This window comes from Gavialis gangeticus, unplaced genomic scaffold (genome assembly GCF_001723915.1).
Source record: "Gavialis gangeticus isolate Ggan-Ray unplaced genomic scaffold, GavGan_comp1, whole genome shotgun sequence".
Taxonomy (NCBI): domain Eukaryota; kingdom Metazoa; phylum Chordata; order Crocodylia; family Gavialidae; genus Gavialis; species Gavialis gangeticus.
In genome coordinates this window covers 41,355,883-41,366,036 of record NW_017729025.1, presented here as the reverse complement: position 1 = coordinate 41,366,036, position 10,154 = coordinate 41,355,883, and the positions used below count along the sequence as shown (strand labels likewise).

At 42.4% G+C, this 10,154-nt stretch overlaps 1 protein-coding gene and 1 long non-coding RNA gene across 5 annotated transcripts in view; both read right to left on the bottom strand.

The window, feature by feature from the left end:
• The window catches only part of LOC109298540, a 25,963-nt gene extending 20,458 nt beyond the window's left edge, over nt 1-5,505 (bottom strand). Inside the window, exons 1-2 of the long non-coding RNA XR_002097640.1 lie at nt 5,495-5,505; nt 2,961-2,967 (exon numbers count right to left, since the gene is read on the bottom strand). This is a non-coding gene — a long non-coding RNA (uncharacterized LOC109298540). The remainder of the gene's footprint in view (nt 1-2,960; nt 2,968-5,494) is intronic.
• FOXN3 (forkhead box N3) overlaps nt 1-10,154 on the bottom strand; it is a 415,590-nt gene that overhangs the window by 263,616 nt on the left and 141,820 nt on the right. For all 4 annotated transcript variants that reach the window (XM_019518676.1, XM_019518678.1, XM_019518679.1 and 1 more), the window contains exon 2: nt 7,122-7,678. In XM_019518676.1, the coding sequence (XP_019374221.1) occupies nt 7,122-7,664 (543 nt within the window). In that variant the 5' untranslated portion in view covers nt 7,665-7,678. The remainder of the gene's footprint in view (nt 1-7,121; nt 7,679-10,154) is intronic.

The following is a 10,154-nucleotide window of genomic DNA, read 5'->3' as shown; positions in this document are numbered from 1 at the left end:
GCTCCACTGTGCTGGAAATCCAGCGCATCGGAGCAGACTCGATTAATCAAGTCTGCGGGAGTGCGTAAATTGATACACTATGGCAGCCTCACACGTCATGTGTATCAGCAGCGCAGAGCACCTCCATGCTGAGAAAACAGTGGCAGTGCACTTTGAACTAAAATGTGTTCAATGTGCATTAGTTCAAAGTGCACCGCCACCATTTTCTCAGCATGGTTACACTGTGCTGCTGATACATGCGACACACGGGCACTTTTAAATGAGCGCTAAATTAAAAGCGCCCAGCACCATGTTGGAAACGCATGTAAAAATGCCCACTGGTTTCAAAGGGGTGTAACTTTCAGCTGAGTTAGACATGTACCTTGCCAAACAGGGGATCCTTGTGACAGCATGAGGAGTAAGCAGACTTTGCAATGAAAGGCAGGCACTTGAAAGCAAAACAAATTTAGCCCCAATTCAGCCATAGAGAAATCTAATGCTCTTGGACAGTGTATTATTACTGGTCATGTCACGTGCTTGCAGCATTTTAAAAATCAGGACATCACGACTTGCCACAGCCTAATTTGTTCTTGGGTCCATGACCTTGTCAAATAGAAGGGCAAGAGGATATAGATGTCATGGATGCAAGCTTAAAGGAATAGAGTGAGTAGTTCTAGCATTTTATTATTAGTGAAGTCCTGGCAGCTTGAAACATTCACTTTAGCAGATAGAATAATCAGCAACTGAAACAGCTTATCTTGGACTTAGACTACTCCCACATCATGTGGGATTTTTAAATCCAGATTGGATATCTTCCTAAGAGATATGCTCTAATCCAGGAATGTTCAGCCTGCCTGACAGTGGTAGTAACACTGTCAAATTTCTGGACCTATGGGAAGCCAAGTCCTACACCCAATACAGCCAGGCAAGGGTGGCACCAGGCCCCAATCTGGGTGTAGGGGGCCAGGAGGGGGCAGCATAAGGCTCCTGGGCACCAATCCTAGAATGTGAGGCAGGAGGGCTTAGATCAGGGGTAGGCAACGTTTTTTGGCCAGAAAGCTGAAAAAACCACAATGCCTACCTTGGAAGGTGCTGGAGTGCCGACATGCCAGAGCCTGGAGTAGCTGTTTGCAGCCTCCCAGCTGTAGCAGCCCATGGAGCCCAGTCTGCTTGCAGCAAGGTTTGCAGCCTCCCAGCCACCTGCTGGGAGCAGCCTGGGCTCTGCAGCTGACAGCAGCTGCCAAGACCCCGGGCTGGCAGTGGTGTGCCGAGCAAAACAGCCTTGCGTGCCACGTTCCGCACACGTACCAGGGGTCGCTGACCCCTGGCTTAGAATATCCCAGTGCACTTGAGGAGGAGGAGGCACCAGGCCTGCAGGGACCAATCCTATTATGAGGGGACAGTGCCAGGCTCCTAGTACTCAAGGCAGGGAAGCAGCAGTGCCCAATACTGACATGGGGCTCCAACTGGCCCATGGACTGGTCAGCCCCACTCATCTGGCCCATAAGGCCAAAAGGCTGAGCACCACTGCTCTAGCTCAGCCAGAAAAATGATGGGCTCAACACAGGAATTAGTTAAATTCAACAGTCACTTTTATCCTGGTCAGGCTAGACGATAATCATCTATTAAGGGCAGGAGATTGTCACCATCAGTAGAGTGTCAATGATCTTCACCACAGCAGAAATTCTTCACAAGTAATGCCAGAAATGCCACTGTTGGCAAGTAGTACTGGTCTATATGCAAACTAGCTTTAAAGTAATGAATGAGAAACAGACTTTTTCCTCCCACTCTGGGTAACATCTTATCCCTAATGTGGTGGCACTTTATGTATCAAATATCCAGTAAAGAATCCTCTCCCCTACCATACAAATCAACTGTTTCTTAGCAATGGGACCCCACTTTGATTCTCACAGTGCAAAGAAGGTGGTACAAAGCTCCTGGTCCCAGCAATCTGTCTGTTTTAGTGCAAACCACTATGACAGCTCAGCATTAGTGACAGGAAAGATCCATCTCAACAGTGCCTCCACCAGACACTTATTAGACAAGAGGTAACCAAAGCAGTGAAAATGGGGGCAAGCATTTTGAACAAGAGCAACTTTGGAGCAGGTCATCTCAGGGCTGAGCACTGTCCTGTACTGAAGGAGAATCCCAGTTTAATGTTTATAACTTGTTATGTGAATATGCCTTTAAATAAACTCTACAGCAGATGGGCATGACATTCGCTTGTCCTGATGTGTAGGCCTGCTCTTCCTCTCCCCACATGACCTCTCAGTATCAGCCAAGGGCCAGGTACAGACATTACACTTTTACCAGTATACATGATCAGAAAACAGAACAGAACAGAAGTTTGGCACACAGATTGGTTTAAAAATGGCAGAACCCAGTCTAAGATTTGTCCCCCCAAAGAACAACTGTTTCATCTGTTTGCTACTAATTTAAATTACACTGCTTACAGACAACTGCGTAACTTAGAACAATTCTGCCTCAGGCTTTCTAAATGCCTGTACCTAGCCAAAAAGTAAACACCCAGGGCTCTTGAATTTGAAGACATCTCCTGGCACTGCAAACATCCCTTCCCCACCTCAGGTTTACCATGCACTTCCCCATTCTCACACAGCCAATCTACAGAGGAGACCTGATGCTAGGATGAGCACTCAAGGAAGCAAAAAATAGAAAGGAGGACATATCAGTAGCAGAGTGGAGTACAGGCATGATTGGTTTGATGATCAACATCACTGGGATTAGTGAGCAACTCCCATCACCTGAGACTGGAGGATTAAAAACAAAACCCTTAATGTAGTAAACGTATTTCCCATATACCTGTCAGCAATAATGAAGCAAGCTTGTGTTTGTAGTGAGTACACAGGAATCACAAGCTCTGCAGCCAAGATTTTGTCTTGCCTTTTTTCAAAGTGCAAGTGCCTATGACCAGCATGGAAATCCCTGAAAAAAAATAGGGGTTACAACAACAAAGTGTTGACAAAAATGCTCCCTTAAGACGGCAGCCTAGTGGGCACAGCTATCATTACAGCAAACCTACATAATGCATCTGAACTAGCTTAGCTCTCTCCCTGAAAGCAGAGGAGCTGCCACATCAGTAACTCTGTTGCTAAGGCAACTGCTTACTTTCCATATCAACTGCAAACTTGTTGCTATGGAGATGCATATACAAGAAAAATTCCTCTCTATAGCCAAGGACCAGATGGTGGGGAAGTCAGAAAAGTCATGGGCTAGCAGGTTGTACTAAACGGGACACACTAGAGGCCATTTAATAAATCTGTGTGTTCACAATGGGATTACTCTGACCACTGAATTCACAGGTCTGGCAGTAGAAACTGAGCCAGGTAACTCCTGCACTTAGGACCAGGTGACATTTTATATGCTGACCATTATTAAAACTAAGCTCAAAAGAGGTTCTCTCCTATGAAGTACTCTGCATTTTCCCTCTGAGACACCTCACCCTCTCTCCAAATGGTCAGCATCCTAGAAAAAATACACCTTTTAATCCTGACTTGTATTGATCTAAAAAGCATTTATTAGTAAGACTAACAATGTGTCACACCATCAGCATACAGCTATCACTGCTGTTACTCCGTGTCTGAACACGTCTTGTCTTTGTACTATAGCAGATAAAAGGTCCTTTCCCACCACTCAAAACCTTCATGCAATTATACTAAAACCTGCTACTAAAACCTGCAAATTTGCATCTTTTCAAAGTTTCAGTGATGCGGCCTATAGATCCTTCTTACACACACACACACACACACACACAGCTGTGGGCAAATAAGTACAACATATTTATCCCTGAAAACAAGTCACAAAATTGAAAGGTTCAGACAAGTTGCTCCTGCTGGTCCAGTTCACATGGTACTATTTTAAGCAGTCAAGTCTCCACAATAAAGGGATCACAGGAGCAGCTTGTACCTTGAACACACAAAGTTAGAGACAGAGACAATCTGAAGGAGCTCTTGTCTAGGATATAACAGCAGTAAAAGATACTGTGAAATCTGCCAAAAAATAAAATCATGTTGACCAGTTCTACTCCTGCCAAGTTCCCCTCTGGAAAACACAGGATTCTGACTGGACAAGGAGTAAGCTCCATACCAACACTTGACAACCTGAGGCTTTTCCAAGTTATAAAAGGTCTGATATGCACACACCTTCAAGTATCCCATTCTCATTCTACCCCTGAAATCCACGTGTTCTTTGGTTGCAGATATACATCATTATAACTACTTTTAAGCAGAGATCTATTTGGCTACTTGCCAAATGCTTAACCAATGGTGCTATGCTAAACAACCTAAGAGCTAACAAAAAAAAGCTTAGAAAGAATACAAGACAGCAGTAACAGCCTTCAGACACCCACCCAGCTACAGAACTCAGTCAAGTTGTCAGCCAGGTGACACAATTAAGATGACCCTTTACTTTGTCCTTCCTTGCAACACCACATCTCTAGTCACATCAGTATAAAAAGTGACAGAGGCCAAGACTTTGCAAGCTAATATTCCAAAAGGATTCAAGAGAAGAATTAACTGCTCCACAGAACTTTTTTTTTTTTTTTTTTTAAAGAAAAAAAACAGTTATTGAGAGACTGTATAAACATAAACATTGGAAATATGGCCATGAGAGAAAAAGCTTCTAGCTGTTCACAATGTGTCAACACACATCAACTAGCAAATGCCTGCAATTCCTGAAGCTGATTAAAAAAACCCAACACACACTCCGCATGTTTTGGAGCTTGCCTTGTTAACATTTCAGGATGTGCCATTTGCTAAACTAAACTACTTTTACACACACAAATACAAACTCAAAACACAGAAAGTGCTTCACCACAAACTAAAAAGCATTGTCCTGAGTCATAACAACTCTTAAGGGGAGTTTTCAGATTCTAAAACAAGGATTTCTTCTTCTGTAATTAATTATTTGCATTTTAAACAGTCTTTGCAAGACAGTCAAAGACCTGTTTTAAGACACTCCACCCAACTCTGCAACTCCTTATACGGAAAGCTTAACAGGTAAAGCCTACTGTTTACCACGTCTACAATTTGGTGACAAAGCAGTTGAGTCAGAAGTTGTAATTAACGAGTGCCAAGTCTGCAGGTCCCAAGGCACCAAATCCCTTGCCCTAGGGCAGAGGAGAGAAACCCAGAAGGGTACTTAAGTAACCTTACTCAGCATACATTTTAAAATGGACAATGGAATCTCAATAACATTACTATTCATTACCAGCAGGGCAGCTGGCATTTTTAAGAGCTCAGAAACCAGAAGGGAGCAAGACAGCGCTATGTAGATCCTAGATATCTCAGCTTCAAGAGATCAAAATCTAGTTGCCAAAACGTATGACTCAAGACAACTGAACACCACCATACACTTTACTACATACTATGATCTCAAGCACTGAAATGTGGGCGACTAGAGAGTCAGGCATTGTGCAAGAGGAACCTCAGCTTCTCCATTTTCAAACTGACGATTACTTCTGGGACAAGACAAGCAATTACCATGAAGACAGACATACATAAAAGAAAGCTCCATTTGGCAAGGAAGTAATTATTAAAATCATCAACTCATAAACAGATGAAGAACAGAATGGGAAAAAAGCAATAATGGAATAGTTAAGCACAACTCAATTCCAATACATTTTGCATCTAAATCTATTTTGTTAGATATTTTATGGTCTACGATATGATTTAAAGGTTACAACATGTGTGACACTTCCTCTGTTTTATATCTATCTGAATGTGAAGTTCCAACTCCAATTTATTAAGTGAAATAATGCAGTTCAGAAACAACAGTAACCTTAGGCACAATCATAATATATACCTAGCTACAAATGGTAGATTATAGGGAACCCCAGCTGAAAGTCAGACTGAGAATAAAATCCACAAAAGTTAGACAGGGAGCTATCATCAGCTCCTGCAAAACATAAAACTTATTCTACTTTAGAGCTGTTGTGAATACTGTGGAAAAAGTTAACACATACCAGCAAGAGCCTAGTTTTGGAATAGTCTGTTGAGCTACAATCACAGCACATAGAAAACTAAATGAGGAACAGAGCTAAATATATTTTCTTTGCTTCAAAGAGAGGAGCGGGTGCACCTTCTAGATTTTCTATTAGCTTTATGTATATGAAAACACATTTAAGTGAAGTTATTTCACTGCTATTTCTTGCGGCAACACAGAGCGAGAGTAAACTGGAGAGACATCAGCCTGCCAATTCATACAGAAGCACCTTTGACAAGAGTTCAAACTTATCGCATGTGAAGGCTGTCGCCATTTGGAAATCAACAACTGCTCCCCGTAATGGACAGATTTGTGCAATAAGTGATACCAGGAAATAGTAATGCCACCAGGATTCTGTTCATGTTCCTTTCCCATCACCTACACACACACCCCTTCAGATACAGCTGAAGATTCAACAATGCAACCAAAGAATGTAACAATAGAGAAGACTTGGGAGCAAAAATTTGTTCTCCAAATCTCCACCACCTTGTGGAGGTCAGAGTCTGCATGGGCATAAAACAAGTACAGTTTAACTTCCAATAGTCATTTGCAGCTGCCAAACTGTATCTTCTTTCATAAAGGAGCCACTCCTGCACTGTCTGCCTTCAAACATCTAAAAGGCATGGTAAGTAAGGAAGTACCATCACTTCATCACCAAAAGTTAGAACTACTTCTAACCTCATAGAGTTTCATCAAATAGCAACTCAAATGGGGGGAAGCAGGGGGAAGGGGAGTGAGGAAAGGGGAATAGATGGAATCTTACATAAAACAAACCTCTCACTATACATTTGTATAAGCCAAAAACAGCATGCAACCTATTTATAATGATTACATTCATCTACTATAGCTGGAAACCATTAGCACAGCATGATAACTAAAAATAATATTTAACCACTATGCATGAAGACACCAGCTGAAAAGAAAAAAAACCCAACAAAAACCAACAAACTAAAGTACTTTCTTACAGATGTCTAGACAATAATTTTAATAAAGTCATCCTAGTGCTGGTTTCTTTTTTTTCACTGTAATGAACTGAAATTACTGGACAGTAAAATGCAGTTTACAGTACAATCGGGAATACATGTTAGGATTAGCAGGCAGATTTTATTAAGAACAGGTAGGTCTTAATATTCCAAGCTTACCTGACTTCTGTCCTTGTCCACTTTCTTAAAACACTTATTTAATGATAGATTATGTCTCACAGAGTTTTTCCATCCAGTGGGTGCATTTGCAAAATAGGGGAAGTGTTCTAGGATCCAGTTGTATATATCCTTTACAGGCAGTCTTTTGGTTGGCGAATCCTCAATGGCCATAAATATGAGGCAGCTAAAGGAATAAGGAGGTTTGCAGTTTGGGTTCTGCTTGGCATCATAGGGCATGTCAGAGTGAGCAGGAGATGGTGGCGTGTCATCATCAATGTCCTGAACTGGGCTAACACTTCTTAAGACAGAGTCCCCAAAGCTTTTCAGCAAGTTCTTGCTTTCATGTAACCAGTTCAAGTTAGTTAGTTCTTCATCCTCCATGGCCCCTTTATCTAATCTTATGGCAGGCAAAGTGAGATCTAGGTCCTCCTCTTCAGGAAGTGCCTTTGATAAATCACTATCCTGATAACACTGACTCAGTCCACTGGAAACACTAATTCCTGAGTCCTCTGGCTTCTTACTGGGAGGCATGACTGGACCCATTTAGACAGAGGCTCCTAGTAGATCCAAAGCAGGATGACAAGAAAAAAAAAAAAAAGAAAAAAAAAGTTAGTTAGCAAGTCAGATACACTATAACAAGAGTTTGACAGCTCTTACCCAGCCAGTAATTTGGCGTTTCATGCCCTACATAAAAAAAAAAAAAAAACACACACACACACACACACACACACACACACACAACAGAAGCACATAAACATATATTCACAATGTGAAGAAAAATCATTTAAGAGTCAGAAAAAGCAAAGAACATTTTAGTCAATGAGATGCTTCAATAATTCCAATATGTCCCATTCTGCATAATTCCTAAACTGCACACAGGTAACCCAAAACACAAATCTCTTTCAAGATAATGTGAGAAAGAAATCATCATGAAACACTGCACTTGTATCACATTAATAAAGATATAAACTTAAAAAAATTGGGAGCCTAAAGGCCAGTTGCTTCAGATTAAGTCCAGCTGCCTTAATTTTGAAGAAAACACAACAGCACTGTGATTAAGTCACTCTGGCTGTGGTTGAAGGCACAGCCAGGCAAACAGTAAATTTAAAGTATAGTCACAATTACCACCAACTTCCACAAGGTTTTTGAACAGAACTTTTTGAACGGAAATGGAAGGGTCCAGCAAGGGTCAAGATAAATGCTAAAAAAACAGGAAACTTAAAAGTGCATATAAACAGAGAGGATTCTAACATACATTGGGACATGGGAGAAATCAGAATGTAGGAGTCTTATAACACTTATATATTTAAAATCTGAGAGGAGCAGGCGGCACAATGGTAGATAGGACAGGAAGCAGAAAGCAAAACAGCAAACTGGGCAAGGAGCACAGAACAGGGAGCAGAAAGCAGAGCAGACTGGGCAAGGCAAAGGAACTGGAGTGGCACTTGGGTTAATTTTTGGTATACCTGCCAACACAGTTGGCCCCCACAGCCTTAGGAGAAGTTCAGTGACAGCAGTGCTGAAGATACTTCACCAGGGGGCCCTACAGGAAATGAGAGATCAATAATATTCCAAAGGACTTGGAACAATTAGAAGCTTGGTCAGATAAATAGTCTGTGTTATTTAACAGGAGGGTTATAGCCAACAGCAGAAGAGTAAAGCAATCTACAGAAAACAAAGCAAGCAAGAAAGCAGGGAAGGAAGACGGGAAAAACATTCAGTTTTCATACATATCAAAGCATTAGTCTACAAGGGAAACAAAAACAAAATTAAAAAGTCCAGAAACTGAGGAACATCACTTTCATGCAGTAAAATGTCTAGTATACAATAAAAACAATAACAAGATACATGAATAGTCATTATTTTATCCAGAAAAAAGACAAAGATCTGGAGGAGGAAAAATAAATAAATAATCACCAACTAAATGCTTAACCAATACAATTTACAATTCTTCCTTCCTAGAACAGTGCTTCCTAGACACTTATCTGGAAGATAAACAGGAGTATTACTTCACATGGAAGCACTGGGCACTGTTTACCTCTGCTACAAACTCAACTTTGGCTCCAAATAGAAGTTATGTCCCATGAGCTCTAAACAGGAAAATTATATCATGGCTGACAGTAACATAATTTAATTGAACTGTTGCTATGACAACATGCTGCTCTCTTTCTGTTTAATTTGCTTATTTGCCAGTATCCTCCCAAAGGGCCATATCATGCCATCCATTTCAGGCAGAATTCCTCGTTGACTTTAACAGGGTCTTTTGCTTAAAAGGTTGATGGCAAAATACAGTCCTGAGTGACTAAACACACTATTTTCCATATTCTGTTCCAGTTTAACACACAACTTGCGGGCACCACCAAGACTCACTCTTCAGTAAGTTTAAGCAACTCTAATTTGTTTTACCTATGTGGGAAGAGCCACGGCTCATGTAACAAAACGGTGAGTTTCCCACACTTTACTTTTAAACTACCTTGCAGTCAGTTCACTGCAGCAAATAATTGCTTAGCAGGGCAAGTTTGACGGAAAGGCACAGGAAGGCCCAAAAGAAGCTCTCCCAGACCTACAGAACTCTTCCCTCCCAGGGGGTTACAGCCGGGAAGGTGCCAGGTCAAATGCTCTCACCATAACCATCAGCTAAAGTCAGTGAAACCCTCAAATCTAGCTGGGGGCAAAGGGGTGTTGACAAAAGCGGTGCACCTGGCAGCGCACAGGAACACGAGTGGGCCAGCCCAGACCCCGGGTCCAGCAGAGTGCAGATGTGGAGGGTGCAACCTGAGCACGACCTGGGTGGTCCGTTCCCCCTGGCAGCGCCCCACATTTTGGGTCTGAGAAGCCCGGATTCAGAGACCGTACGCCTCATGCCCCTGCTCAACAGCCACTGGTGCCCCCGTCCTCCCGCCAGTCCCTACTAGCACCTAGTCTGCCCGCGGCCACCGCATGCGGGGTCTCAGCTCCCCTGAAGGACGCGCTGGGGGAGAGCTGGTCCTTGTGCCAGGGCAGGCTCGCGGCCCTGGAGGGGGGGCAGGGTTC